The sequence below is a fragment of the Podarcis filfolensis genome (assembly GCF_964270895.1).
Source record: "Podarcis filfolensis genome assembly, chromosome: 16".
In the NCBI taxonomy this organism is placed as follows: Eukaryota; Metazoa; Chordata; class Lepidosauria; order Squamata; family Lacertidae; genus Podarcis; species Podarcis filfolensis.
The window spans coordinates 29,939,069-29,965,885 of NC_139620.1; the positions used below are offsets into that span (position 1 = coordinate 29,939,069).

Genomic DNA, 26,817 nt, shown 5'->3' on the forward strand with positions numbered 1-26,817 from the left:
TCTTTCTTTCTTTGTTAAGGTGATTGCAGGTATATTGTCCAAAGTGGAACACTAATGTTCCGTCAATGAGAGACCAGTGGCCTCTTGATACCTGTGGCAGATTTCTGGGATGTGGGACCCAGGGACAGAGAGAAACAGAGAACGAGAGAGCTTGGGGAAGATATTCAATGCCCATTCCATCCTATAAAGCGCAGAAGGAAATTCTACCTTGAAAAACAAACAGATTACTCATGTGCATAAATGTAGCATTGCGCATATGTTCTGTATTTTATTTATAACTCTTTTTAGTTGCCATTCTAGCCAGAGGCAACTCACAAGTAATAAAAACCCAAGAAAAGTAATAATGAATACTTTAAAAAAAATGCAATCAACCTTATACTTTAAAGAATAGAAAGCTATAAATGAGCAACACATCAGCACCTTGAGCAACATCTCGCTCACCCCAAGTACCATATTTTTTGCTCTATAAGACGCACTTTTCCCCTCCTAAAAAGTAAGGGGAAATGTGTGTGCGTCTTATGGAGCAAATGCAGGCTATGCGGCTAAGCCTCTGCAGGGCAGCGGGGAGCCTTCATCCCACTGCCCTGTGGAGGCTTTGTGCGGCTACCCCTGGCTTTTCTGGGAGGTGGGGGAAGGGACAGAGCATGTGGCTCTGTCTCTTCCCCCACCTCCCAGAAAAGCCCCCAAGAGCCGCGCTCCCTTTAAAGAGTGTGCAGCTCTTGGCTGGCTTTTGTGGGAGGTGGGGGAAGGGACAGAGGGCAGCTTAGCCGCGCGCAGCCTCTTTCGGGCAGGGGGAGCCTTCATCCCGATGCCCGGGAGAGGCTGCGCACAGCTATCCCAGAAGCCAGGACAGCAAGTGGGATCGATGCACAGCGATCCCTCTTGCTGTTCTGCCTTCTGAGATTCAGAATATTTTTTTTCTTGTTTTCCTCCTCCAAAAACTAGGTGCGTCTTATGGTCTGGTGCGTCTTATAGAGCGAAAAATACGGTAAATGCTCCCCGGCCCAAATCAGCCTCAGCTGGTGGCAGAAAGCATATAAGGTCCTGTCTGGACTGCACCTTGGAAGTATTATACCACTCTAAAAAGTCATGGCTTCTCCCCAAGAACCCTGGGAAGTGGAGTCTGTTAAGGGTGCTGAGATTTGTTTGGAGGCCTCTCTTCCCTGATTCCCAGAACTACAATCCCCAGAATTCCCTGCGAGGTTGTGAAATCAGCCTGAGAAGACCAAGGGTGAGGAACTTCAGTTCTGTGGGCAGAATGTGGCCTTCAGAACCCCTTTCAGGCCACACCCACTTTCCCATGGCCACTCCCCTCACTACCTACCTGCTTCACATCTAGAGTGTTTTATGCTGTAATGCGTCCTCTGACAATGCCTCTTCCTTGGTCCAGGCCAGCGTTTCCCAAACTCAGCCCTCCAGCTGTTTGCGGACCACAACTCCCACCATCCCTAGCTAACAGGACCAGTGGTCAAGGATTATGGGAATGACCTGCTGTCCAAAAACAGCTGGAGACACAAGTTTGGGAAGCGCTGGTCTAGGTGGTGGATAGAGAAGGGGACGTGTGCAATGAAGCCATCTTACTTCACCAGAGTAAATATGATTATTATTAATTTATTATTATTTCTACCCCGCCCATCTGGCTGGGTTTCCCCAGCCACTCTGGGCGGCTTCCAACAGAAGGTTAAAAATACATTAAAACATCAGTCATTAAAAACTTCCCTAAACAGGGCTGCCGTCAGATGTCTTCTAAATGTCATACAGTTGTTTATTTATTTGACATCTGATGGGAAGGCGTTCCACAGGGCGGGCGCCACCACCGAGAAGGCCCTCTGCCTGGTTCCCTGTAACTTCGCTTCTCGCAATGAGGGAACCGCCAGAAGGCCCTTGGAGGAGGACCTCAGTGTCCGGGTTGAACGATGGGGGTGGAGACGCTCCTTCTGGTATACAGGACTGAGGCTGTTTAGGGCTTTAAAGATCCGCACCAACACTTGGAATTGTGCTATTACATTAATAGCTTCAACTGCTTTGCCCCTGGCTCCGCCCACCATCGACACGTGGCCCCCAAAATGCTGTCCAGAAAGGAATGTGGCCCCTGAGCTAAAACAGCTCCCCCATACTTTTGTTAAGACCTTAGTGGGGCCTGCATAAAAATGAAAAGGACAGAGAAGAACCAACGAATTAGCGGAAGTTGAAGAAGCGTCTCCATCTTCACCCAGCTTTCCCCCCTGGATCATAACCAGCCTGTGATTAATTAGCTAGGGATTGGCAACAGCCCCACTTCATGACTAAATATTTTTTCAGTCTATCAAGCCGTTAGCGAAAAAACAGAACAAATGGCGCAGAGGGGGCAAAGGCACTGACCTCTAGGCTCTGCTGCTCATTGCAGCTCCAGCAGCAAAGCATCTTCTCAGACGAGGCCGAGACCCCCTTGGCCTTCTCAGAGTCAAAGTCAAGGCCCATGATTGGCTCCTGATGACATGCGAGTCGGCTCTGCATTCTCCCCATTGACAAATTCCACAGAACCACTGATCCATCCTCATAGCCGACCAGAAGGGAAGGATGCGAACTGACCTTGGGCTGATAGGAAACACAGAACAGATGAGTGAAGTGGCCTGGCCAACTCCCCACCAGTTATTAGACCCAAACCCGACGAGTACCGTATTTTTTGCTCTATAAGACTCACTTTGTCCCTCCTAAAAAGTAAGGGGAAATGTGTGTGTGTGTGTTATGGAGCGAATGCAGGCTGCGCAGCTATCCCAGAAGCCAGAACAGCAAGAGGGATTGCTGCTTTCGCTGCTCAGCGATCCCTCTTGTTGTTCTGGCTTCTGAGATTCAGAATATTTTTTTTTCTTGTTTTCCTCCTCCAAAAACTAGGTACGTCTTATGGTCTGGTGCGTCTTATAGAGCGAAAAATACGGTAAATGCAAGCAGGGCAGAGAACTCCAAAAGGCACTGCTAAAACAAGCTACAATACCCTAAACCTTGAATACCCACTGAGACTATCATAACTTGGCATGTGTAGGCAACTGATTTTTTTAAATAGGGGAAGGGCAATTGGAACACAGTTATCCCTACCCTTAATTAAAATCTCATAACGCCGATTATTTCAAAAGCTTAATATGATGATTTAGTTTAATCTTGGGTTGGGCCCTAATAAAAAAAGCCTGGTTGGAATGCAAATTGGCAGAGCCAAATTCCTCTCTCCTCTTGCCCGAAGTGTGATGTCAAACATCCTCTCAACACTTCATCGTCCCAAAATGCTTCTAGCGACACCTGCGTTCCGTACGGACCCCAATTATTTCCCACTCAATTCACAGCAAGTTCTGTTGGTGGTCCATCCCTCCATCAAAAATCTCCTTATAATTTGAATTTTATTGGTCGTATATGGAAAGAATTGGATCTGACTCAGATAAAGCATTTATGACATTATTCATCGATGGCAACCGCGGCGTTAGTACAAAACAACAGAAAAGCAGGCAAAGTAGCAGGAATGATGGGCAGGGAACTCAAACGCTGGGCCTTTAATTTAAAGCTGTTAAAACTATAATGTTGGAAGAAGAATAAGAGAGAGAGAAGAGAACGGCATTAAAATGTCAAAACATATTTTCCCTTGGAATCCTAGGAAGGATTCTGTTTTAGGGTTGGGTTAATTTAAGGAACAATTAAAGAATGTGTTTTGAGCTAATCCGAGGTTCTTTAAAGGTAAAGGTACCCCTGACCGTTAAGTCCAGTAGCAGACGACTCTGGGGTTGCGGCGCTCATCTCGCTCTATAGGCCGAGGAAGCTGGTGTTTGTCTGCAGACAGTTTTCCCGGGTCATGTGGCCAGCATGACTAAGCCGCTTCTGGCGAACCAGAGCAGTGCATAGAAACGCCGTTTACCTTCTCGCCGGAGCGGTACCTATTTATCTACTTGCACTTTGACGTGCTTTCGAACTGCTAGGTGGGCAGGAGCTGGGACTGAGCAACGGGAGCTCACCCTGTTGCGGGGATTCGAACCACTGACCTTCTTATCAGCAAGCCCTAGGCTCAGTGGTTTAGACCACAGCGCCACCTGCATTCTTTAGTTACCATGTTTTTCAATGTATAAGACGCCCCCTATTTTTGAAGACCCCAAATTAAGAAAATGGGGGGAGATTGCCTAGAGTCGCTGAGCTTTTTTGGGGGGGGGGAAGAGTTGTTGAGCATTTTTAAGGGGGATTGCCAAAAATCGCTCACCTGCCTGGCCTACGCTGCCACCTATTGTCTGTCCCCTTGCCGGCAGAAACAGCCAATCGCCCACCCACTTGCCGCAGCGACAGCCAATCAACACCAGCTCTTGCCACAACCACCAATAGCACACCCAATAGCCCAGGACAATCTCCGGCTTGCAGCAGCAACCAATTCCATGTCCCCCCTATGCACTATCAGTGTATAAGACGACCCCCAATTTTTAAGATAATTTCTTAAGGAAAAAATACCTCGTCTTATACACAGAAAAGTACGGTATGTATTCATGATGATAGCCAACCCAGCTTGCTGTCCTCTTCTTCTACCTGCAGCCCTCACCCCATGTACCTCAAAAGTTTTATCTGGAAGGCCCTGAGCAGATTTTGAGGGTGTGTTAGGGAGAAGGAGAGGGGGGAGTCCGATTGCCCAAGTGGAAGTCTGTTTCGCTCTTGCAACAAAACATTTAAACTATAGTGTTTGCATTGTGATGTAACCCAATTTACACACCGCCTGATATATTTCTGAAAAATCATTCTAAGGTGTTTACACAAAATAACGTGAAATATTCACACTGGTAACACCAACAGACTTTAAAAACAAGTAGACATTTCAGACCACTGTGTAATGGATGGCGGGTGTTTATATCCTTCCAACCTTGAACCTATAAGTCTCTTGGCCCCCCACAAGGGCTCTTCAAGATCCACTGCCCTTTCAACCTTTGAACATATAGATTATATAGGTAGGACAATCTCATTTGGATATCTATTTGGACATATGAATGGTTTCATAATAATAGATACGTTTGAGGATTGACGGATTGTTCAGACTGCTGATATGAGCTGGCATCCTTTTTTCCCCTGTTATATTTTAAACATATTAAAACAAGCAAGCAAGCAGATGTAATAAAATCTTCAATATATATGAAATCAACAGTTTTGTAAAAAATAAATAAACACCAGAGTTTTGAGCAGGCCTTGGAAAAAGAGCAAAGAACGTGGCTGCTTAATATTAAATTTGTTCATATTTTCATATATGAGTTTGTATAAGTGAGGAATAAAGAATATATATGTGTGTGGTTTTTTAAAAGCTCAAGTAAAGTGCTGTCCATGGATATTATCTCCAATATCAAGGGAAACTATTTTCTTTCACTCCCCCTCCCCCAAAGGGAAAAAACAAAAAAATCTCCTGAACCCAAAGAGTTAACAGGTCTGAATCCCGCTGTAACCAATTGAGAGATATTTTGATTAATGATGTCACAGGCCAAAGGGCATGGCACCCTGGCCAGCCACCCAATTTATTTAAGTCTCTGAAATAACTCAAAGAAAGGAACGTTACTGGATTACATGTCACACTTAAGGAAAATATTCATCATTGCACTGGCCGGTTGACGGATGGCCCCTGCAAATCGGAAGACTCACCATGTGAGCAAAAGGTTCAAAAGTCGTAATCAAAGCAAATTTTAAAAAAACAATTGCCTGTTAACGCCAGCTATAGATTTTAAAGGAGAAAACACACACGCACAAAGGCCAAAATACTTTTCAACAGAACGCAAAGATGCCCCACTTTCAGATCTGACCTCTTGCCAGATCTTTATGTTAATTAATTAATTAATTAGAAGTAGCTTTTGAAGAATTAAATGCTCAAGACAAGCGTGCATTGACCCTCCCCCTCCCCCATTACTCCTTCAGACCAGTATCAAGACCCATGTTATAATACTAAAATTGTTTTAAGAATCCGTAGGCTAGCTAGGAAGTGAAAGCTGGACCATGAAGAAGGCTGATCGCCAAAGAATTGATGCTTATGAATTATGGTGTTGGAGGAGAGTCTTGAGAGTCCCATGGACTGCAAGAAGATCAAACCTCTCCATTCTGAAGGAAATCAGCCCTGAGTGCTCACTGGAAGGACAGATCCTGAAGGTGAGGCTCCAATACTTTGGCCACCTCATGAGAAGAGAAGACTCCCTGGAAAAGACCCTGATGTTGGGAAAGATGGAGGGCACAAGGAGAAGGGGATGACAGAGGACGATATGGTTGGATAGTATTCTCAAAGCTACCAGCTTGAGTCTGACCAAACTGCGGGAAGCAGTGGAAGACAGGAGTGCCTGGCGTGCTCTGGTCCATGGGGTCACGAAGAGTTGGACACGACTAAACGACTAAACAACAACAGGCTAGCTACAATGGATGACCCTGCTGGTGAAAATAGCCTCGCAGCAGTCCTTCCTGTTAAAGTCTGCTTTGTGATCTATCCCTCTCCACTCTTCATCAGAAGGGGAAGATTTTTAAGAATCCGGGTTGGATGATAACGGCGAAGGTTATAAGGTACATTTGTCCGTCGCTTTGTACAGAGGAAAAAAGTTCCGCAGCGACTTGACAAGGTTAAAATGCAATGAACGAAAGCAATTCAGAGCCAGAAAAAAAATTAAAGGAAGGGGCAAAACAAAATAGATAAAAGGTATGGCTAAGGACAGGTCCTAACCTGCCCCAAGAAATGATGAGCTCCACTGATGGAGGCAACTTCCTTATCAAAGGCCTGAGTAAAGGAAAAGGTCTTAGCCTGGTGTGTAAAGACTGAGCGGGCCAGTGAGCCATGCGATGGTCACCTCCAGGCTTGACTACTGTAATTCGCTCTATGCGGGGCTGCCCTTGAAATTCTCCCACAAACTCCAGCGGGTACAGAATGCTGCAGCGAGGCTCCTCACAGGGTCCCTGCCATGGGACCATATTCACCCAGTGCTTTACCAGTTGCATGGGCTCCCGGTGGAGTATAGGGTCAGGTTCAAGGTGCTGGTTTTGACCTTTAAAGCCCTTTGTGGCTTACGGCCCTTGTATCTATGGGACCACCTCTCCTGGTATGCCCCACAGAGGACCTTAAAGTCCATGAATAACCATAGTTTAGAGGTCCCAGGCCCTAAGGAAGTCAGACTATCCTCCACCAGGGCCAGGGCCTTTTCAGTGATGGCTCCGACCTGGTGGAATGCTCTGTCCCACGAGACTAGGGCCCTGCAGGATTTAACCTCCTTTCATCGCTCCTGTAAGACAGAGCTATTCCACCTGGCCTTTAATTTGAATTCAGCCTGATCTTTTATTTCCCTTCTCTTCCCTCCCCCTCCCCTTTTATGAAGATCACCCGCTCTGAGACCCCACAGCTAATTCTCCTCTGGCCTCCTCGCTGGCCCAAGTAGGACCAATTCAGCCAGCTAGCCCTGGGGATTATTTAATTGATTTTTTATTTTTATTGTTATTCATGTTTTTATACTGTGTTTTATGCTGCTTTTATAATTAAGTGTTTTAAAGTGTTTTAAATTTGTTGTTAGCCGCCCTGAGCCCAGTTTTTGAACCAGGAAGGGCAGGGTATAAATAAAATATTATTATTATTATTATTATTATTATTATTATTATTATTATTATCCCTGGAGAGAGCATTCCATAGATGGGGAGCCACCACTGAAAAGGCCTGTTCTTATGTGGCCACCCTCTGCATCTCCCTTGGCTGGGCCTCTGTATTCCAACCAGATACCTGTGGGAATATCACATGACGGCAACAGTTCTCTCCTGCTGTTCCCCAGTGATGGGTATTCATAAGTATACTGGTTAGCTTGTTTCGGAAGGCATTCCTTGGCCTATTTTAATTTATGTGCCATTATCGGATTGTTGGTTTTTTGACTGCTATTTAGCAGTCTGTTTTGCTGTCTTTTCATGATGGTTGATGAACTGTACAGCAACTTGGGTGCCATATTTTTTTTTAAACAGAGAATGTAAGCCGTATGTTTTATAAATTAAAAGCGCTGCTATCTTTGGAAGAGTAGAAAGGAAGGTCCAAACAGCAGCTTGAGGTCGGATGGAACATTCCTCCCTCCTTTGAAGGAATATGTCTTATAATCCAATGCATATCCACTGGGCTCCTGCAAATCATAGCCAACTGGAAAGGGTTGAATCTGCAAACACAAGGATTGTCTTCCCTTAATTTTCCCAGCAGGAAAGGTGCTATGTTGTGCAATGGTGAGCATTTAAAAAAAAAAAAAAACTAACAAGAATGCATGTAGAAACTGGAAATGCAGTAAGTACTTTATTATATAAACTCCATTAATGCATATTCCTGACACGTTGACAGTGATTCTCCTTTGCTTGCTTACTTCCTTCCTTCCTGGACAGGCTTCCAAATGAAATAGCAATAAACCTCTGTCTGTCTGTCTCTGCAGTTAAGTGTAACACTTCTGAATATTCTAATGTTCTATAACTACCACGTTGACTACAGCACCTTTTGATTCACATCCGAGCAGTCGATGAAGGCAGAAGCTGAAATGCTTTGCTATCAAAAAACAATCTGTTTTGTTACTCACTGTAATTCATTTATGATTTTTGTGATTAACTGTATTCTACCAGGATCTAGGACAAGGCTGTATGAAGTGCTATACAAAAGCTCTGACAACTTTTCTGTTGTGTGAACGTTTCTGTCTCTCTAGAAGACTAAATGTTATAGGCTTCCCTACCACTCTTCTCTGGAGAACTAGGGGAAGTAAGTAAAACATGGACAGGGAATCTGTGGTCTTCCAGATGTTTTTGGACTGCAACTTCTATCATCCTTGACGAAAGGTCATGCTAACTGGAGCTGCTGGGAGTTGGGAGTCTAGCAAAATCTTATTATTCCTGCATTGCAGGGGGTTGGACTAGATGAAAGGGGTCCCTTCCAACTTTACAATTCTTTGATTCTATGAAAACCTTGAAGGCCCACTCCCACTTCCATTTTTGACCAAACTGTGGTCAGAGGAAACATTCCGCCCCCCCCCTAAAGCTGGTTGGTTAAAGCAGGGTCCATCTGTATATTGATATTCTGGTTTATTAAATATGAGAGCGATAGAAGGAACCACAGTTCCTCAAGTTTGTAAACCACCAGGGCAATATGGTTGAGGCAAACGGAAAGCATGAAGGTTTCACTCTCTTCCTCTTGTGTGCAAAGGAGGAGAGAAAGCCCTCTGCAACTAATTCCCATTCATCTAAACCAGCCTTTCTCAACCTGTGGGTCCCCAGATGTTGTTGAACTACAACTCCTATCACCCCTAGCTAGAAAGGCCAGAGCTCAGGGGTGATGGGAGTTGTAGTTTAACAACATCTGGGGACCCACAGGTTGAGAACCACTGATCTAAACTATTAGTTTAGACAACCATCAGCTGAGCCACCCAAGTAAATCCTCCGTTAAATATAGGTGCTGTGCTAAAAGTATGAACTGGCCCCTCATGTCTTCTGTTGATATGACAAAGCATGAGAGCCTTAAAGGTAAAGGGACCCCTGACCGTTAAGTCCAGTCATGGATGACTCTGGGGTTGCGGCGCTCATCTCGCTTTATTGGCTGAGGGAACCTTAAGACTTCTCTAAATAAGGCCCAGAGGTATAATTATATTTGAACCCTCAGAATCATAGTGTTGATGGGTGCCTAGTCCAACCCCACTTGCTTAGTGCAGGGGCTAAAGAGCGCCCAACACAGATGGCTATCCAGGCTCCAGTCTTTCTTTAATTCCAAAGACGAAAGTCCATTCCAAACATATATTAACATATATTTCGGAAAGTTATTTGCTATGCATTTCGACACCTCTTGACATATTGCAACTACATTTTGCATGATGTTTCCCAAGACCAATGAACATGTTTCCTTCCATGTGTGGATCCATTTTGTCTAGGTTTCGGATGCCGGATGCCTCTTTGAGTCAAGATGGTGCGTGGAACCTTTCAAAACGTCACGATTTCAGCCAATTTTGGCGTGAGGGACCCCAAGATCCGAGAGCATTTTTTCGTCTTGCGTTTGGATACTGGACACCATTTTGAATCAATATGGTTCAAAACCGATTTGAACTACCGATTTGAAAACCACACCGATTTTGTTGTTGTTGTTTCTCAGAAACCCCAAGCAATGCTGAGTATGAGGCTGCTAGTATGTGATAATGTAAGCATTATACATAAATAAATATGTTTAACCTCTCCAAATCTGAAGAGGCAAGGTAGGTAGTAATGTGGTTGGTTCACACCAGACTAGAGACAAGCAAATCAAAATACAGTCATGTTGATTAAAGCTCAAGTGTTTTATTAATGCCAGGCTACCAAATGCCTTGCCAAATCCAAGTTCCATGATGGTTATTTTCCCCCCTGGATACTTCAAAAAACCAAACTACCCCGGCTAAACTTTGCAGGGAGTATTTACAAAACTCGCTGCCCACACCATCTGGTGAAGTGTGGAAAGCTCCAGCGGTTACGTGAAGGATGTTCCTGTTTCCCTCCCACCCTTAATAGCATAATTAGTTGATTGCTTTTGACAATCAATCAAAAATAAATAAATATAAAAACCTCAGAGTGAAGAATGATTCATGGGCTCCGTATATAGAGAAATGAATCACAGCGAGGGAAGCGTTTTGTAATTAGCAAGCTCCCGTTGGCTTACCTGCCACATCTTCAGACACATGGGCATGCCCAACTTGGCACCGGCCTCTGGCTTCAAGGTACAGACTGAAATCTTGGATGGCAGCTCCAAAACCCGAACCTGACATCAGGAAAACAAGTTTAGTTGGCCTGGCGCCAGGCACAAGGATGAGTCTCTTAAGGTGATTTGCAAAAAAAAAAAAAAAAAAGGCGGTGCAAGCTCTTTTGTTGCTCGGGGATGGTGGGAGAAAACAAATCAACCCGGAGGAAGCCCCAGAAATCATAACTGCTAAGAAAGGCCAAAGGAAGCTACCTTATACTGAGTCAGAATATTGGTCCATCTAGTTCAGTACAGTGGTACCTCGGGTTACATAAGCTTCAGGTTACATATGCTTCAGGTTACAGACTCCGCTAACCCAGAAATAGTACCTTGGGTTAACAACTTTGCTTCAGGATGAGAACAAAAATCGTGCTCCGGTGGCGTGGCAGCAGTGGGAGGCCCCATTAGCCAAAGTGGTGCTTCAGGTTAAGAACAGTTCCAGGTTAAGAACGGACCTCCGGAACGAATTAAGCACCGTATTCTTTGCTCCATAAGACGCACCTTTTCCCTCTTAAAATCTAAGGGAAAATGTCTGTGCATCTTATGGAGCGAATGTGTGGTCTCTGGGGCTGGGGGGGGACCCCGGGCTTCCCGCTGCTCCCCGGGGCTGGTGGGAAGTTAGTGGAGCTGGCGGTGGGGGGAAGCCAGGCTTTCCCCCCACCGCCAGCCCCACAAGCTTCTGAGCAGCTCTGGGGTAGCCCGCGAAGCCTCCACAGGGCAGCAGGGAGCCTTCATCCCGTTGCCCTGGGGAGGCTTCGTGCGGCTATCCCTGGCTTTTGTGGGAGGTGGGGGAAGGGACAGAGCGAGGCTCTCTTACTTCCCCCACCTCCCGCAAAAGCCCCCAAGAGCTGCATTTTTTTTTTCTTGAATTCCCCCCCCCAAAAGTAGGTGACCTTATGGTCAGGTGCGCCTTATGGAGCGAAAAATACGGTACTTAACCCGAGGTACCACTGTACTGTCTACACAGGCTGATAGCAGCGGCGTAGCTAGCCGCTCGGGTGCCCAGTGCAGGGGCGTGTCCTGCAGCCAGGGGTGGGGCGATCCGTGCCTGTGGGGGCGGGCCGAACCTCTCTGAAGCTTACAGCCTCTCCATCGACACCCTCTCAACTGTGGGACGGCTGAGGGAGAGGCGGTAGGCAGACGCAAGTTCCACGCTGCCATTTCAGGCTGCACAGAATCTGCAGGCGCCTAAGCCACCACATCACCCCTAAAATGTTTTGTGACACCATTTTTATTTTTTTTTTAAACTCATTTTGTCACCCCACCCCCCTCATTTGATGCACCCCCGATTCCTCCACCACTTGCTGGCAGTAGTTCTCCAGGGTTCCAGGAGACATGGGGGGTGTCCAACCTGGGTCCTTTTACATTCAGAGCACATACACAAGATAAGCTGTTTAGGTTTAAAACAAACTCAAAAACAGGGCGTCGGGAGTGATTCAGCCTTGTTTTTGAGTTTCTGTCCTGTTTTTGTTTGAAACCTAAACAGCTTATCTTGTATTCCTTTGTAGGTTTTTCTTAAAACCTTTTTGTAAAGGCAATACTAGAGTTTTTACAACTGAGTCCTCAATTTCTTATTACTACTGCTTGGTTCTCTTAAATAGGGCTATGTTTAAAACTTGTCATTGAGGTTTTTATACCTTTTTTGTAAACTCAAGGAAGCGTTTCAGCCCTGCTCTTGAGTTTGCTGGAAATTATTTAAAATCATTTAAGGTTTATAATATTCTCTTAAATAGGGCTATGTTTAAAACTTGTCATTGAGGTTTTTATACCTTTTTTGTAAACTCAAGGAAGCGTTTCAGTCCTGCTCTTGAGTTTGTTTGATAGCACTTAAAATCATTTAAGGTTTATAAATTTATTTATTTCCTTCTGAGGAAACTGATTAATTCAGTGAAACGAGTTTTGTAGCCGGCATCTTGTTAAGTCTTTGTTTAATTCTAGGTTAATTTTCCCTTAATTTTTGTTATTTAATTCAATTCTATAGTCGATTACTTCTCGTTTCAGGGATTTTCACGGCAATTCTTTTGTTTTGTGTAATTTCTTGGTTCCGTGACTGTCTTTTTTTCACTGGTTTGAAAAGTTATTGGCTGTCAGGTACTTGGATAAAAAGTTTTCTCTGAACCTCAGGGAAAGGTACCTGAGTTTCATTGCTGAATCATAGAATCGCAGAATTGCAGAGTTAGAAGGGACCCTGAGGATTATCTCGTCCAACCCCCCTGCAATTCAGGAATATGCAGCCGTCCCACTGTTAGTCCACAGATGGAAGAAAGATAAAGTACCCACAAGAGAAGAATGGCTGATAAAGATGATGGGCTATGCCGAAATGATGAAAACGACCAGGAAGATGAGAGATCAAGAAGATAACAAATTTAATAAAGAATTGAGAAAATTTATAAGTTACTTAAAAGAACACTGTAAACAAGTAAAAACATCGGCATGATTTTTTAAATAAAAAACACACACTTGCAATGTAACGAGAACTATGGTGAGAACTGAGTGTTAAGAAAATATGGAGAATGTTATATGATGCAGTTGGAAAAGAATAATTATGGAAACCATGGAGGGCTGGAGGGAAGTCCAGGGATTCAGAGAATCCTATGTGTATGACTTATTTGTGAAGCTAACTGTTAAAATTAAGAGTGAATAACAATAAAAAAAATAAAAAAGGACTATGCAGCCGTCCCATACGGGAATCGAACCTGCAACCTTGGCATTATCAGCACCACGCTCTAGCCAACTGAACTGCTGCCCTATGTCAATTTAGATCTGTACAGTTTTGCACCTGCTTGCATTCCCCTTTTGCAGTAATAGCTGTGTCAAAATTAAGAGCGGAGCAGCCTGGTCCCATGGGTGTGCAGTGCAGAAACAGTTCTCGTTCTGTTCGGTGGGGACGACTCCCAAAGGCAGGGCATGGGATTGTAAAGGTAAAAGTAAAGGGACCCCCGACCATTAGGTCCAGTCGTGACTGACTCTGGGGTTGTGGCGCTCATCTCGCTTTATTGGCCGAGGGAGCCGGCGTACAGCTTCCAGGTCATGTGGCCAGCATGACTAAGCCGCTTCTGGTGAACCAGAGCAGCGCACGGAAATGCCGTTTACCAGAGCGGTACCTATTCATCTACTTGCACTTTGACGTGCTTTCGAACTGCTAGGTTGGCAGGAGCTGGAACCAAGCAAGGGGAGCTCACCCCGTCATGGGCATTTGAACCGCTGACCTTCTGATTGGCAAGTCCTAGGCTCTGCGGTTTAACCCACAGCGCCACCCACATCCCACATGGGATTGTAGCCTCCACCACAATCCAGCAATAGAGCCCACGCTAGTCGGATTTCCCCAATGGCAAAAGAGAAGAGATCGAAGCTCAGTAGTGGAACACAGGAATTGCATGCAGAAAGCCCCAGCTTTCCAGCTAAGACTGGGGAAAGGTCACTGTCCTGATATCCCAGTGACCTACTGTCCGATGTAGAACAAAAACAGTCAATGCAGTGCCCTCTAGATGTTTCTGGATTACAAATCCCTTCATCCTTGACTGCTGGCCATGTCGGCTTGGGCCGATGCAGCCCAACCAGATACAGAGGACTCCATTGTAGACTATCCCTGGTGTGGGCAGCACCGAGTTAGATGGAGCAATGGTATAAGGCAGCTTTCTCTGTAGCATCCTGGGCCAATAGCAGGAGCCCCAAGAGCATGCAGTGCTCCACGGAGCCAACTTCTTTAGATGTTCCTCCTACCCCTTCTCTCCCCTTGATCTTCTTCCCTCTTCCTGTATGAATCATTTCCATGGCAAACCATTTGCATGAAACTCACTCAGGGCACATTAAGTCTCTCGGCATTCAGAAGGGCCAGAAGGTAGCCTTACCAGCACGACGAGTTGTATTCAGTACACAACACTTACAATTTACTGGCACTCTCGTGCTGAAGACCTGGGAGGAAAAATCAAAGGGGGCCAAGCTGCTTTGAGAGCACATGCTCTGCTTTGAGCAGTCTGTGGTTTAAATCGCAAGAGCCCAAGAGGTGGAAGGCACAACGACGTCAATGATTTACTGCTGAACGAGAAAGAGAGAGCTACCAGGGTCTTTTGCCCCAGGTGAAACCTCCAGAGGGGCGCCACTGAGGCTCCCAGACTGTACACAAATGCGCGTTGGGGTGTGTGCCAAACTAGGCCTGACCCAGGTGAAACGAAGCCTAGTTTCGCCCCTGCGAACCAGTAGGAAGCTCAGTTCGCCATGTTCCACTGAAATGAACAGGGCTTGCTCAAAGCTCTTGCTAGAGCACCCACAATTTCAATAGTGTTCCCAACGAAGTGTGCCTCCAATTTATTAAACCATCTCAGGAGCAGACATAGCGCTGAGAAAATCAGGGCATTTGCGGAGGGAGGAGAAGGTACTGCTAGTGCTCTAACTAGGGGAAGGCAGCTGTCTAACTTGCTGTCCAGTCCTATTCACATTGACTTGGAAGTCAATCCCACAAAGAAATGTAGGAAGGTGCCTCTTACTCGGTCCATTGAGCTCAGCATCGTCCTCAAAAGGGGTGGGGAACCTGTGGTCCTCCATATGTTGGCTTTGGCCATGCTGGACAGCTTTTGCGTGCAAAACACATGCTTTACAGCTGAGCTTTGGTTCCTTCATCGCACACAAAGCAGCCTTATACTGAGTCACTGGTCTCTATAAAGGTAAAGGTAAAGGGACCCCTGACCATTAGGTCCAGTCGTGACCGACTCCGGGGTTGCGGCGCTCATCTCGATTTACTGGCCGAGGGAGCCAGCGTACAGCGTACATGTGGCCAGCATGACTAAGCCGCTTCTGGCGAACCAGAGCAGTGCACGGAAACACCGTTTACCTTCCCGCCAGACCGGTACCTATTTATCTACTTGCACTTTGACGTGCTTTCGAACTGCTAGGTTGGTAGGAGCAGGGACCGAGCAACGGGAGCTCACCCCGTCACGGGGATTCGAACTGCCAACCTTCTGATCGGCAAGCCCTAGGCTCTGTGGTTTAACCCACAGCGCAGGCCAGCACTATGTCTTTATTTAGTTATTCATTTTATATTCCACCTTTCTCCCAGTGAAAAACTCAATGCATCTCACAACACAAACCAGCGCAACGAAAAATTCACTCTCTGCCCCTGTTAAATAAGTAACCTTGTTTAAAATAGCACTGAAATCACTTTAAACCATCGTAACAGCCAGTGACTGTAGGAACAAAAAAATCTCTTTGCCTGCTAGCAAAAGGAAAGCAGAGTGGGGGACCAGGCGAGCCTTGAGTGGGAATATATACCATTATCTTGGAGCAGCCACCAAGAAGGCCCTGTCTTGTGTCTCACCAAATACCTAGGAGGCCACAAGTTTGCTATTTGCTCTTATCGCCTGCCATGGTAGTTTCCCAGGAAAGTGTGCAGAGGAAAGCAGCCTGAGCCTCCTTTCTCATTTTAAAGGACAGTAGAGAGCTAGGAGCGCTTGCGTTCCTAAGGATTCTTTGCATTTCTCAGCATAGAGCAGAACCATGCACATTTACTCAGGAGGAAGTCCCTCTGAGTTCCATAGGCCTTGCTCGCAAGCGTGTTCAGGTTTGCCGTGCCAGTGCCAAGCTTAAACAAGTTGTGAAAGAGCCACCGTCAGGTTTCCCAACTTCCTTCAGTTGAAAACAGCTACAGACATGTGTGTGTATCTGAGATAATTTGGATTGGGGCAATGGCCCTTTATTCCCACCCCCGACTCAAAAGCACATGCTTCCAAAAGTGCAACTTGCCCAGTATGGTACCTGCAGGTTTCCTCCCCATGAGGCATGGAGCAGATTCAGGAGGGCAATTTAAATGGTGTGTTAACCTCCCCTCAATTCACACTTTTCCCACTTCAACTCCATCACTGCCTTTTTTAAAAAAAGAGGAAACCTGTGATCAGATCACCCTCATCAGGTCTACTTTGTCGCTAAATCTGCAAAGAAGTGGAAAAGCCTAGAACATGGGTAGGCAAACTAAGGCCTGGGGGCCGGATCTGGCCCAATCGCCTTCTAAATCCGGCCTACGGACGGTCCGGGAATCAGCGTGTTTTTACATGAGTAGAATGTGTACTTTTATTTAAAATGCATCTCTGGGTTATTTGTGGGGCCTGCCTAGTGTTTTTACATGAGTAGAATATGTGCTTTTATTTAATATGCATCTCTGGGGCATAGGAATTCGTTCATTCCTCCCAAAAAAATATAGTCCGGCCCCCCACAAGGTCTGAGGGACAGTGGACCGGCCCCCTGCTGAAAAAGTTTGCTGGCCCCTGGCCTAGATCATGGATGGTGAATCTTCCAGATCCTGTTGAGCTCCAACTCCCTTCACCTCTGCCCATTGTCCATGGTGGTTGGAGCTGAAGGGGCTGAGAGCCCAGCAACATATGGTTGGCCACATGCTTCCCCATCCACGATCTAGGCAGGGAAGGAAATATCTCTGCAGCTTAGTATCTGTTGCATTCATCGCGGCTCAGGAAAGAGAAGGCAAGACCTGAGGGTTGTTGGCTGCTATTGCTGAAGACCAAAAGGCAGTGGGTTTGGGGCACTCCCTGCAGCATGCAAAAGGGTTAAGTCTGCTAGAATGGAAGACCCAAGAAGAAGCCTGAATGGTTGCCACCGAGCCTCAGAAACAAATCCCGGGTCTCATGTATTTTGTCGACTGTAGCTGAAACCAGAAGACGTTCCGTGCTGCTCTTCTCTTCTTCGTTTTTGTGCTTACTAGGAGAGTTTTGTCTTTGCCTGAGGCTAATAGTGTTCCTGGGTGGCTATAGGTGGCCACAAGAAAACACACCCTTCTCCTTTTGCACATTTATAATGCTTTTTAGCATGTTTCTGGCAAATTGGCAAGAGAAGTGCATGTAACTCATAATTGGTGATTTAAATGCAATCAGGAACAAATAAATGTCTGTTCAGGTCTTATTATTCATAGACGGAATCTGCTTCAAGACAAAATTACCCCCTTTGGGTCCCGGCCAAGCATAAACACATATTAAGTCTTCATGTTAATCATAAGCCTCAAAAGTACTTTGGCTCATGGTGTTACCTGTTTGAGGATAGAATATATATATATATATTAAAAAGGAGCTTACACATGAATTTTGTGGAATTTTTGACTTGGGCACTTAAAAAAATAATCTGGCAAGACCGTGACTGCAAACAGCAAAGCCAAGCCCACCCTCTGGGGGAAGGGATTATAGCTCAAAGCAGAACAACTGCTTTGAATGTAGAAGGTGGCCTTGGCATTTCCACATGGAAGGAATCTGCCTGAGAACGAGGGGAATTTACTGCCAGTCAGGATCACCAGCCCAGATCCCACAGAGCACATATAAAGAAGGTCATCAGCCGCCCATTTTCAAGCATCAGCTAAAGCCAGGCTTGGCAGCCATTGTGTTCTTAGCAGACACATTAGCCACATTAGCAGAATCTCATTAGCCAACACAAAGAATTCATTGCGCCTCCTTCTGAGAAAAGTTATTTTACATAGATAATGAACATTTCCACATTTTGGATCATCCAACTCTATAAATATCCCCAATAGTCAGAAGTGTTGGGAACAGTTCAGGGTGACTTTGCTCCAACCTCTGCCTAGTTGTCACTGCTGGAAATGGCAAAAAGCAAAATGACGTCAACATGTTACCAACCAGTGAAGTCAGCCGGCTGCCAGAAAGGATCCCAGTACAAAGTATTTTGTGGACTGGTACCTTCTGTTAACATTTTATAGGCCGCCGTATTTTTTCACTTGCTTCTGCAGGTGATTTTGTCGAAGGACACAAAACGCCACCTGTCCTCATCAGTTCAGTTTGGAAAAATTCCCAAAGCTCCCTTTCCTGACTGAAACTTTGACTTAAGGGAGTATATCCCCACCCCCACCCCCTTTGCTGCTTCTCTCCTAACCCCCCCACCCCCACCCCCCATTTTCCAAAATTTTGTTGCCACCCTAAATTTGGTATCTGAGCTCATATCTTAATCTGCTGCTCCTCCCAGAGAGACCCTCCCCCCTGATGACTTGCAATTTATTCCTGATTGGAGGGAAAAGACTTGGGGAAACCCAAAAAGATCATCCAACTCATGAAAAACTAGAGCATGCCAAATATTGTTCATGCTCCACCTAGCATCTCAAAGACCACCTCCTTCCCTACAGCCTATTGGGTGTTAAGATAGACTAAGGAAGCACTCTCGATTGTTCTGCTGGCCTTGGACATTTTAGTGGGAGATGGTCTGGGCGGTCTCTACGATGCGGAAGTCCCTCCCCAGAGAGATGCAACTGGCTCCTTCACTCTATGGACGTTGCCATTGGCCTTTCCCAGCCAGGATGTATATTTTTTAGGGCCTATTCTGAAGTCTTTTAATGGATTTTAATGTTGTTTTATATTATGGTAATCTGTTCCAGAACCTTATGATGGAGGGTAGCAAAAATACATTACCTACCTCTTCCAGGCCTTTCCATGGCATGGCTAGTAGCCACCGTCTCTCTTCAACCTCCAAGAGGGAGCATTTGCAGAACCCAATATTCTCCGTGGAAACAGAGTCTGTGACAACGCTCCTTCCTTCGGCCAAGTCCCACAGGCAGATGTTTTGGTCACGGCCCTGGCTTTTACAATCAGAAACATTCTTTGTCATACGGCAGAATTTGCAGATTCTGAGCGTCTCTTTGCCAAGCAGCTTCCACATGGATCCTCAACAGAGCTCCATGCCAATACGTATCTAACACTCCTGTATACCCAGCCCTCACATAAGCCACCCTGAGCTGTCAACTTCCTGGCTACCGAGAGGAGGGAAGCAGGTCTCTGTTTCCTTTACAGTGGTACCTCGGGTTAAGAACTTAATTCGTTCTGGAGGTCCGTTCTTAACCTGAAACTGTTCTTAACCTGAGGTACCACTTTAGCTAATGAGGCCTCCCGCTGAGGCCAGAGCACGAATTCTGTTCTCATCCTGAAGCAAAGTTCTTAACCTGAGGTACTATTTCTGGGTTAGCAGAGTCTGTAACCTGAAGCATCTGTAACACAAGGTACCACTGTATTTGCCAGTCAAATTAAAGAAAACAACACACGTCACATTAATATCATTGTTGAATGATTGTGAAGCTGAGGCTCCAATACTTTGGCCACCTCATGAGAAGAGAAGACTCCCTGGAAAAGACCCTGATGTTGGGAAAGATGGAGGGCACAAGGAGAAGGGGACGACAGAGGACGAGATGGTTCGACAGTGTTCTTGAAGCTACCAGCATGAGTTTGACCAAACTGAGGGAGGCAGTGGAAGACAGGAGTGCCTGGCGTGCTCTGGTCCATGGGGTCACGAAGAGTCGGACACGACTAAACGACTAAACAACAAGAACAAATCTTGCGTGTTTTGAGCTCAAGCCTCCAGGCTCAGGAGCCATGGATGTATGAAGCTGTTGTATCCTGAATTGGGCTATTGGTCTAACTAGTCTAATGTTAAAGGAAAGGCTGAAGCAGTTGGGTATGTTCGGTCTGGAGAAGGGGAGACCTGGCTGGGATGGCGATGAACGTGATAGCACTCATCAAATATCTAATCTGCAGTACAGGCCCTTCAGATATAGAAGGCACCAAACATCCTTGGGTTTAACTCTATGGTGCCATGAGTCCCATGAAGAAATCATGGTGGGAATTGCCAGAGCGCAAAGCGGAATGGAGTGAGAGTGGGGAACTGGAAGAACTAGATTCTGGGAAGGGGCCCAGTGGGGTGAGAGGTACGGAACCAGATCCTCCAGCATCACCTGTGTGCCTAGTTTTTGTTGTTGTTATTTATTGCAGACTAATGTTGGAAGGGGATGAACTGCCAACACATGGTGACATGGAAATCAGTACAATCATACCTCGGATTACAGACGCTTCGGGCTGAGCACTGCACCGAACCCAGAAGTACTGAAACGGGTTACTTTCGGGTTTCGGCGCTTGCGCATGCACAGAAGTGCTAAATCGCGACCCGTGCTTGGGTTGCGGATGCTGCGGATTGCAAACGTGCTTCCTGCATGGATCACGTTCACAACCCAAGCGTCCACTGTAGTTAAAATCAGTGCAGCTTTCAAAAAGTCAGCCTGCCATCTCGATTCAACATGGCACCCAGCTGTATCCAAACATAGATGGGAACCTGCTCCTTGTTTCCCAGAACAAATTGATTACGACACCTCAAGATGCATACGGAACAAGCAACTTTCCGAAACAGGTAAGAGCTTTTGTTCTATTACATATATATCCCGCCTTTCTTCCATTATGGAACACAATGTGGTGCACATGTGGCTCCAAGCACTTACCACACCTAGACTTGCTTAGCTTCAACAAGGCGGCTGCTAAATTTACCTCAGGCCCAGCCCAGCCCATCCACAATGAAGGAGCCGAAGCATCGGTGCCCATTTCCAGTGAGATTCGCTGAAATCTCGTGAGATATCGTAGAGTACACAAAATCTCATGAGATTTTGGTGAGATCTTGCCAGAAATTGGCACAAATGCCAGCAGCCGCGGGGTGGGAAGTGCAGCAGCGGGAGAGAGGGTGGCAATTTCCATTTCGCCTCAAGCTTTGAAACGGGACGAGCCACCCCTGCTTCAGGCCACAGGGGAAACAAATTTGCAAGAAGTCTGGATGGCTTTCCCCTGTTCCAGCCAAAAGAACATTGCCGCCTGTCAGTTTTGGATGAAAGGTGGAAGTACATAAAATGCACCAGCTCCCCCCACTCACAAAAATCTAATATATACATTTTGGAAAGTTATTTGCTGTGCATTGGGGCACCTCTTAAGATACTGTAACTAGGTTTTGCACGATGATATCTGAGATCAACAAGCATGTTTTTGACCATGTCTGGATACAAGTGGACACTGTTTTGCATCAAGATGGCGGACTAAACCTTTCACAATAGCACTGATTTTTTTGTTTCTTGGAATCCCAGAGCCACGTCAGGTATGAAGCTGCTAGTAAACGACAACAATGACACACCACAGACAAAGATAGTATTAATAACTGCAACAAACAAAACATTTGCATTGTGCTTCTACGATGTAATTTGAAAATAAACAACTATATTGATCTGCAGTACAATTAGCATTACAGAAGACAGATGAGATACTTAAAATTATGAGAACCAAACCTCATATGAAGTACAGTAATAGACACTTTGAAATGTGGGTGTAAAGATGGACTCAGAAGTCCATCAAACACAAGTGAGGTTTCTCAGGTATCCTGACCGAATTGCTTCTTCAACCAACCCCAGCTAGGTGCAGAGTCCAACCTATACAGACATTCTCTTATGGAGATCGAGAATTAAGGAACACTACCCAGAAATAGCTGTAGTCCTGAAAGATTTCTGTGTCGATGCTTCTGAGCACAGAGTGCAGGCGAAATGAAAACCATGTAATTATGTTAACAACTCAGATTTAATTCTGGGTTGTTAATTGTGGTTATGCAGACGACAACAAATATAAATGCTAATAAGGTCTGCTACGGAAGATGTCTTTTCTTGATAAACATGTCAAAACATCTCCAAATTACCCTGACGCTTTGGCAATCCGCTCCAGAAGAAGGTGGAGCGTTCTGTCAGTCAAAACAACCGAAGGCCTTGTGGCACCTAGCAGATTTATTGTGGCAGAAGCTTGTGTGGACGACAGCCTGTTCATCCAGACGCAGGAAAAGTTCTCTTCAGCTGATTCTGCGTGTGCATTAAATGGCCTGTATCCAACGTTAATCATACTAAGGCCCCATCCGCACTATACATTTAAACCAGTATCATACTGCTTTAAAAAGGCATGGCTTCCTCCCACCCAAAAAAGGAATATTGGGAACCGTAGTTTGTTAAGAATAGTGCGAGTTGTTAGGAGACCCCCTATTCCCTTCACAGGGCTTCAGTTCCCAGAATTCCCCAGCAGAAGGATTGATTGTTAAAGAACTCTGGGAATTGTAGTTCTGTGAAGGGAACAGCGGTCTTGTAACAATCCTTCACAATCCTATGTGGTATGCCCCACGGAGGACCTTAAGGTCCATAAATAGCAACACTCTTGAGGTCCTGGGCCCTAAGGAAGTTACATCAGCCTCAACCAGAGCCAGAGCCTTTTCAACACTGGCTCCGGCCTGGTGGAACGCTCTGACTCATGAGACCAGGGCCCTGCGCTCCCTCTTCGCTCAGGAGGCTTCTTATTTCTTGTTTTCCTCCCCTAAAAACTAGGTGCGTCTTAAGGTCGGGTGCATCTTATAGAGCGAAAAATGCGGTAGTTTTTGGCGGCGCCTCCAGGTTGCAGCTGGGAAAGACTCCTGTCTCAAACCCTGCAGAGCTGCTCCCAGTCAATGAAATCCAGAGATGTGGAGCCTGTGTCCCCCTCCAGATGTTGCAGAGACTTGCCTACCATAGAAAGGTTTTATGCAATCTATTACTCCGCCCATTTTGACCTCTGGCCCCGCCCACCGCTACCATGTTTCCTCCAAAGGGTTGCCCAGAAGGGAATGTGGGCTCCTGGGCTGTAAAAGAATTCCCTCTCCACTGCTCCAGCTTTTCAATCTGATGCCCTTTTCTAGAGACATCGTTAATTCCGCAATCTTCTAAGCGTGCTCCTTCTGAATTGCATCACTCACCTAAGAAGTGCATTTCTTCTGTTGCGTAAAGCTTTCACCCAGTGCACTGATTTCCCGCCATGCCCATCCAGTGTCCTATCCACCCTGTGTGTTTTCAGATTCCAGATATGGACCAGCCCATTAGAAGATCTAAACAAGAAAAGAAAAAAGGGTGGGAGGAAGACAATTGCTAATTTCATCAGCAACCATTTCAAAGCATGAGCAATCTGGTGGTACTTCCAAACTTATCTAAGTTGCCTACAGACTTTCTACACTGCAGAGACTGGTTGTTGTTGTTTTTTTAAAAAAAAATCACTACCGGCTTGCTGATTTGATCATTACTTTCCCTTTAGGGGGGAAACAAATCAGTAAAATGTTAGGATGTTCCTTGAAAGTTAAATTTTATGGCAGAGATGCCTAAGCTGTCACACTCCAAAAAAACTTCTGCATACAAATAGAATCTGAATATGCTTGCTTTGCTTGTCTTACGCAGTCACACACCTTTTGGTTTTCTTTTTAGATGTTATTAAAGTTAGAAAAAGAATACAGGTTTCAAAGGAGGAGGAATGGCAGCTGAAAATAATGGAATAGGTAGATCTATCACGTCTAGCCAGCATGGTAAGAGAACAAGAAGACTGGGTATATAAAGAGGAACGGAAAATATTTGTGGAGTAACTGGAAGACAATTGCAAGCAAATGAAAACGCTAGCAGGATTATTGTAAATTCAACAGTATTAATTAATTAATAATAATAATAATACCCCGCCCATCTGGCTAAGTTTCCACAGCCACTCTGGGCAGCTTCCAACATAATTAATGATAATAATAGTAATAAAAATGATAAAACATCAGACATTAAAAACTTCCCTAAACAGGGCTGCCTTCAGATGTCTTCTAAAAGTCAGATAGTTGTTTTATTTCTTTGACATCTAGTGGGAGGGCGTTCCACAGGGCGGCCGCCACTACCAAGAAGGCCCTCTGCCTGATTAAGATATAATGGAAATGAGGAAACTAGATGGCGGGAATAAAATATGCAGCTAATTTTGGAAGTACAAGGAACCATGAAATGAGAAGAAGGAAAGTCGTTGTAAGTACTGTTGTATATTAAATGGTGGAAAACGTATATCTGAAATTTTAACCCAATTTTTTTTTAAAAAAAGTTTGAAAAAGAATACATAGGTTAATACCAAACATCCAATTTCAATTCAATTCTTCATTGCGGTCCAAAGACCCAACAGACAGAGTTCAATGCATACATTCCTGGCACATAAAATACCGTATTTTTCCATGTATAAGATGCCCCCATGTAGAAGACTATTTTTAGGGACTACAATTTAAGAAAGTAGGGGGGAGATTGCCCCGTGTATAAAACAACCCAGAGTTTTCCACATAATTTTAAAGTAAAAAAACTAGCCTTATATACGGAAAAGTACGGTACATTAAAAGGAAACAAACTGCTGAGCAGATCGTAAGACTATGCTTGTTTAAGACTTTTTTCTAATGTAATTTGATCTCTCATCCTGACACCCCCCATACTCACCCAGAGAAAAGAATGGGAAATTCCGGTTCTGGATCTGAACAATGAAAGCACAGAGCATTGACTGCATCAGTTGTTCCCCGCAGAACATACTGGGGATCCGGGGAAGGCGGAGCCATTACTGCAATAATGTATTAGAAGCTCCTGTAAGAGGGGAAAAAATGTCAATGGGAAGCACAAAGCACACACCCACCCAGTTACTGAATGGAGAAACAACCAGCTATTGACATACATCATTGTACATATGTCATTGATCAGGGGTGTGGAACCTTTTTTGGCTCCACGGGTCAGATCCTTAGAAGATCCTAGCCTCGCGGGCAAAATCTGACGGGTGGGTGGGGCCAGCCACCTTGTCAATTGCCTGGCATCATAATGATGCTGTGTGTTTTCATGTTCTCAAGTCCCAAAGCTGGGAATTCAAAGAGCCTCCTAATGGGTTTCCAAACAGCCCTGCTCAATGCTTTAAAGCAGCGGTTCTCAACCTGTGGGTCCCCAGATGTTGTTGGACTACAACTCCCATCATTCCTGAAGCTCTGGCCTTGCTAGCTAGGGATGATGGGAGTTGTAGTCCAATAACATCTGGGGACCTGCAGGTTGAGAACCGCTGCTTTAAAGCATCTCTGGTGCCCTTCAGCTGAGAGCCAAACCCTGCTTTCCCATGCAAATCAGGAGCACCCTGTATTTGCACATGGGTCTCCAGCTGCCCCAGATGTCCGGATGTGGGGCAGGTGGACGTGGCTGGTGGGAAACGGCCTCACAGACCAAATTTGAACCCCTGGGCCATCTTGACCATGTGCCAGAGGTCCCCTACCCCTGCCATAGATGGAAAACTCAGATACTCATATACAGCCCATACTTTGATTACTTCCCCAAAGCTTTGGTGAATTCAAACACCTTGATTTAACAGAAGTAATAAACCGAGACTGATATTTGGACTCAGGGATAGGAGAATGAACACTCCTAGTCCAGTGGACCATAAAGAAGGCTGATCACCGAAGAATTGATGCTTTTGAATTATGGTGCTGGAGGAGATTCTTGAGAGTCCCATGGACTGCAAGGAGATCAAACCTATCCTTTCTGAAGGAAATCAGCCCTGAGTGCTCACTGGAAGGACAGATCGTGAAGCTGAGGCTCCAATACTTTGGCCACCTCATGAGAAGAGAAGACTCCCTGGAAAAGACCCTGATGTTGGGAAAGATGGAGGGCACAAGGAGAAGGGGACGACAGAGGACGAGATGGTTGGATAGTGTTCTCGAAGCTACCAGCATGAGTTTGACCAAACTGCGGGAAGCAGTGGAAGACAGGAGCGCCTGGCATGCTCTGGTCCATGGGGTCACGAAGAGTCGGACACGACTAAACGACTAAACAACAAAGCCAAGTGGTGTCCAAACTTTTTTCAAAGAGGGTCAAATTTGATGAAGTGAAGGGCTATGGGGGCTGACCAAAGGGCCAACCAAAGTTGTTGAGCTTCTTTTAGGATTCAAGTTGTTAGGATTTTACCCCAGGAAATAAACTAATAAACTGCTACAGGGGATAGATTAAACTGGCTGGCCGGATTAGGCCCCAAAACGGACTTTGGACTTGCCTGTCCTAGCCAAATTGTGCCCCAACACCTATTGCTAAATGTCAAAACCCTCCCCCCCCCCCCCCGCTTCCAGGGCTCACTGTTGGTATAGCACCATTTCAAGAGAAAACTGTCAAACCGTGGCACACAAACCGCTGTATATTTAAAACACAGGCCAACTAGATATTTGCAAGAATAATTAAGGGTACAATCGTATGGCATCCCAGAGGTCACAGGGTGTTTTCGATCTCCTTCACGGAGGGCAGAGAGACAGGTCTGACCTTGGAGGGGGAGATCTTGTTGGGATGTGAATAAATGCTAGGAGAGGATATATTTATTAGACATTATGCTTCCTTCCTCACGTTTGTGAGTTCAGCAGAGTGCCACCCCTTTGCAGCTTAAAGAGAAGCTTATATAGGCTAGTTTTAGGCTTATCTGACTGCATTTTATATATTCCAG

The 26,817-nt window shown here is 45.5% G+C and overlaps 1 protein-coding gene across 5 annotated transcripts in view; it reads right to left on the reverse strand.

Moving 5' to 3' along the window:
* GNB1L (G protein subunit beta 1 like) overlaps window positions 1-26,817 on the reverse strand; it is an 84,376-nt gene that overhangs the window by 12,072 nt on the left and 45,487 nt on the right. For 3 of the 5 annotated variants that reach the window (XM_083590528.1, XM_083590530.1, XM_083590529.1), the window contains 5 exons: window positions 24,798-24,938; window positions 23,279-23,407; window positions 19,130-19,292; window positions 10,637-10,735; window positions 2,362-2,577 (listed from right to left, as the gene is read on the reverse strand). In XM_083590528.1, the coding sequence (XP_083446654.1) occupies window positions 2,362-2,577; window positions 10,637-10,735; window positions 19,130-19,292; window positions 23,279-23,407; window positions 24,798-24,913 (723 nt within the window). In that variant the 5' untranslated portion in view covers window positions 24,914-24,938. Of the gene's footprint in view, window positions 1-2,361; window positions 2,578-10,636; window positions 10,736-19,129; window positions 19,293-23,278; window positions 23,408-24,797; window positions 24,939-25,026; window positions 25,111-26,817 lie in introns of those variants that run through there. The other 2 variants (XM_083590531.1, XM_083590532.1) reach the window with 2 other exon arrangements.